The following is a 4,383-nucleotide window of genomic DNA, read 5'->3' on the forward strand; positions in this document are numbered from 1 at the left end:
ACACAAATAGCAGCCTGAAGATATACAAAAATATATGTAAATGAATCACATATGAAATATATTTCATACCTTCATCCTATGTGGAACACCATTTAACTTGAGAAATCCACATGTAGGACAATGTTCTCACATTATAACTTAACGTCGTATAATGTGGTTTGATGCTTCATGTGACACATTAATAATATGCACATGTGGTTTTCAAGGAGATAAGACAGATTTTAATAATGGTATAGCCCATAACTCCAAAGGTGTAGCTTTGTGTTATATTGAGTGGGGTTTCTAATATTTTGTCCTTTGTATTAAGAGGGTTTGCCACATTGCTGTTGAGTAGCCTAAGTACAAAACCACCACTTACCATGACTCAAATGCTAAAAAAAATAATTAAATTAAAAACTATGTGACAGTGTCCTCACACACTGAACATTACAGGCATCATAAAAGTAGAATTTATGCGATATGGAATTTATGTATAAATCAAAATTGGGTTGGGCCTACTGTAGAAAAGGGATAAAAAAAAACAGCTCCTAAAATGACACCACACCTTCCTGTTTAATTTTCCTATTTACAATGGAGCATGAGATCAAACTGCTTGGGCCAAGGATGCTCTTTTTCGGAGGCATTACCATCCTTTCGAAGGGGGGGGAGGGGGCTATCTCAGTTTTCTCACGACCTGATACCGGCTGAATCGTGAAAGGACAGGGCCGTGCCGGGAGGATTTTTTTTTACTCCCTTTTTCAGTGGGCAGTACTTAAGGATGGCATGGATGTATTATTGGTGCATGGCCTTGAAATGTTGTAGAAATAAGGCGAGGCCGACGGTCGTCTGGCCAATCACATGCCGAGGTGTGGCTCTCAGAGGGCGTGGTCACGGTGCAAAGGGTGGTGCTACAAGCGGAAGTGTGTCTCGGCTGATCTCTCGCTGTCATTCGGCCACGGTCGGTTTCAGGATAGAGGGGCAGCCCAAAGAAGCACATAGGAATCGGCTGGCTCTGTAGGGAAGACATTTAGCGAAAATATAGTGAAAATCAAACGAACAATGAAACCGATCGAATAAGGCTTGTGAAAGAACAGCGGCCGGATATATTTCACTCATTGCCACGTTAACAAAGCTCTTTGATTACACCGTCCAGATTAGAAGCAGCAGATAGAGAGCTGTGTCATTGAGCAGGCAGGACACGTCAGGAGAAGGGAGAAAAAAGCTGACCAACTGCACTGTACGAGCCAGCTCTCAAATCGCCTCTGTAAAGCTTTGTCTGACGCACTCATCTTTTCAAGGACACCTTGCTCTCAAACCGAGGAAAGGATCTCGACAAAGACATCGCCGAGGTCGAAGGTGAGGATCAGAAGGTGAAAAGACATTTTATTCGCCTGTATTCAGGCTGTCCAGCTAGCTAGCATTTATGCTAACGGTTGATAGCTAGATAGCTAACGTTAGCAACGAATGGAAATGCCTTATCTGTTAGCTAGTTTTTTATAAACCGCTTCACTATCGACGGTTACTTGACGTGTTACCATGTAATAACGAGCAATAATGTCTGACACAATTTATCTTATGACTTATGTCTGATACGTTTTGAGGTTGGACTCCACTCCTGACAGCTGTCAAACAAGGTCGAGGGTTTTTCCTCAGAACGTTATGACGGTTTATTGTTAATATTCTCAAAATTCATTGATATTTTGTAGAGCGGGGGTCTCTGTAAGGTTATACTGCGGGTAATGTATTGTCTGTCAGATGGTTTGTGTTAGGATAACGTCTCCAAATGGAGATTGTGTCGTCTCAACACGGCAGTGTTTCAAGCTATATTGGTGACTGCCAGCAGCTCAGCTGAAGACTTAGCTAGCTACAAGCTGGCAACGTCACGGGGTTATAATTAGCTAAAGATGTAATGTTAACTGGTTGTTTCCCCCCCCCCCCAACTGCTCGTTCTGTACAAAAATGAGCTTATTCATGACAGTGCTGTGTGATTATCATATGTCTAGGAATCCTCTGAGGGTGTAAAACAGACCCAACAGAAAAAAAGATCTTTTATGTCACTAGAAAATGTCAAACCCCATCACCTAGTTTCTAAATCCCTTGATCTATAGTGGAATGAGAGGGGCTGACTGCTAACTCAGTGCATGCCATCCTGTGTGCTCTTCTCTCAATAGGACCAAACGATCACGGGATAGCATTTGTGTGTGGGGGCAGAAAACAAATGGGGGATTACGGGTTTGGAGTCCTAGTTCAAAACAACACTGGCAACAAGTCTGCATTCCCGGTCCGAATCCACCCGCATCTGCAGCCCCCACACCACCATCAAAATGTGTCGCAGAGCCCTGCCGCTTTCATGAACAGCACCACAGCCACAGGGAATGGCACTACGGGAGGCTCTCCCTGGCTCTTCCCTGCCTCTGCCACCCACAACAGCGTGCAAGACGAAATCCTGGGGGGGGCAGAGAAGCCCAAAGCACAGCAGCAACAGGAAATGCAAGAAACGCAAGAAAAGCAGCAGCAGTTGTCCCCTGGGAGTCACCAGGAGGGTGAGAGTGGTGGTGGGATCATTTCAGAACTGGAAAAAGCCCGGTCAGATGAAGCCAAGACAGACAACGGCACGTCTGAAGGAAGTAACGGAAAAGAGAAGCAGTTACGTCTTGAGTCTCCTGTCTTGACAGGCTTTGATTACCAGGAGACGTCTGGTCTTGGGGGAACTGGCCAGGTCCAATCCAGTACAACCTCGTCATCACTTACTGGCTTCAACAACTGGTCAGCTGCCATTCCGCCAGCGCCATCAACCATCATCAATGAGGACGTCAGCTTCTTCAACGCGGCCTCAGCCAACAATGGGCCCCTGCTGTTCCAGAACTTCTCACACCATGTCAGTCCAGGGTTTGGTGGGAACTTCTCCCCCCAGATTGGACCGGCGGCAGCCTTGTCCCAGCACCACCCGGCTCCCCCACCACACCCCCACTTCCAACATCCCCACAACCAGCACCAGCAGCATCGGCGCTCCCCGGCCTCACCACACCCTCCACCGCCCTTTCCGCACAGGAATCCGGCTTTTAGCCAGTTGCCGCATTTGTCCAACAGCCTGAACAAACCCCCGTCCCCTTGGGGTCCAGCCAGCTACCAGAGCCCCTCTCCCTCCCCTGGCTCCTCCACCTCGTGGAGTCCCGGAGGAGGCTATGGTAGTGGTGGCGGTGGCTGGGGAGGGTCTCAGGGCAGAGATTATCGCAGAGGGCTGAATGGCGGGATGACCCCCATTAACTCTATCTCTCCACTGAAGAAGACCTTCCCTAACAACCATGTGGCATCCCAGAAGTACCCTCGAAACAGTCCCGCAGGCTTCAACCCCAAGTCCTGGATGGATGATGGAGTTGGCCGCAACGATAACATCTTCCCCTTTCAGGTCAGTTCCCGTGATAGTCTCATTGTATGATTTAGCAATATTTCTAGCATGCTTTTCTGTGTAGGGATGCTACATTTGCAACTACTTATATTTGGCTACTTGCCAATACCTAGTACCCATATGAGTACTTAATAATTAAATCACAGTTCTAATATTGTCTTATTTTCATCAGATGAACTTGTCTGATTGTAACAAAGTAAAAAAAAAACTTGATGCTGTTGCTGACATTTTAACATGCAAGTTTGTGCTTTCCTAATTAAACATGGCACTGCCGCCCATTTCACATTAATGTAAAATATCTCCAAACTGCTGACACCACTCGGCTACCTGCTCAGTTGACTAGGCGAGAGGTTAGGCGCGGGTTTATTCACGCTCAACCCTGGATGGCGCATGCCCTGCGATCACGCCCACGAGATGTTTATGCTCAGCGCATTGTTCGTTGCACTACTCTCCGAAACACCAGAGGGCGTACAGACAAAATAATCTGTGAATGAACAAGAAGTAGTAGAGAAGAAGAAACCGGAAGTAAGGAAAAAAGGATGCCAGGCAATAGTAGCAAACACATCAATGTTAAAACACAGATGTAATGCGAAACATTAAATTTATCTATCAATTTAGGGTAATGTCACTTTGCCATTAAGTGGTATCGGGTGTGGTTGTATCGGGGTAGTTTTACGAGTACATGTACATGAGCAAAGTACCGGCGCATCCCTAATTCTGTGTGAATATTTTTCAGCAGTAGCTGCTTCCTGCCTGAATGATTAAGCACCAATGTGGCATTAGTGTTAACTGTTGATTTTATTACCGTATGTGGTATAGCTGCTATTTTTAGATATGGGAGGAGGGTATGGATTTACATGATACATTTGGTATCGTGTTAGTTTAGAAAGCAGCCGTTGGGCTCTGTACTTCCACAGCTGTATGTGGAAGTCCCTGATGATGACTAATGTGGCTCTGTCACTGCAGTGGTGTGTGACACGTATACGAGCTGGGGG

General features: G+C 46.3%; 1 protein-coding gene across 4 annotated transcripts in view; it reads left to right on the forward strand.

Annotated features, from left to right (window-relative positions):
• The first annotated feature begins 902 nt into the window (after positions 1 to 902).
• cpeb4b (cytoplasmic polyadenylation element binding protein 4b) overlaps positions 903 to 4,383 on the forward strand; it is a 34,603-nt gene continuing 31,122 nt past the window's right edge. For 3 of the 4 annotated variants that reach the window (XM_034889291.1, XM_034889290.1, XM_034889293.1), the window contains exons 1-2: positions 904 to 1,349; positions 2,151 to 3,388. In XM_034889291.1, coding sequence (XP_034745182.1) covers positions 2,198 to 3,388 — 1,191 coding nt within the window. In that variant the 5' untranslated portion in view covers positions 904 to 1,349; positions 2,151 to 2,197. Of the gene's footprint in view, positions 1,350 to 2,150; positions 3,389 to 4,383 lie in introns of all 4 variants that reach the window. The other variant, XM_034889292.1, reaches the window with a different exon arrangement.

The sequence above is a fragment of the Etheostoma cragini genome, chromosome 13 (genome assembly GCF_013103735.1).
Source record: "Etheostoma cragini isolate CJK2018 chromosome 13, CSU_Ecrag_1.0, whole genome shotgun sequence".
NCBI lineage: Eukaryota > Metazoa > Chordata > Actinopteri > Perciformes > Percidae > Etheostoma > Etheostoma cragini.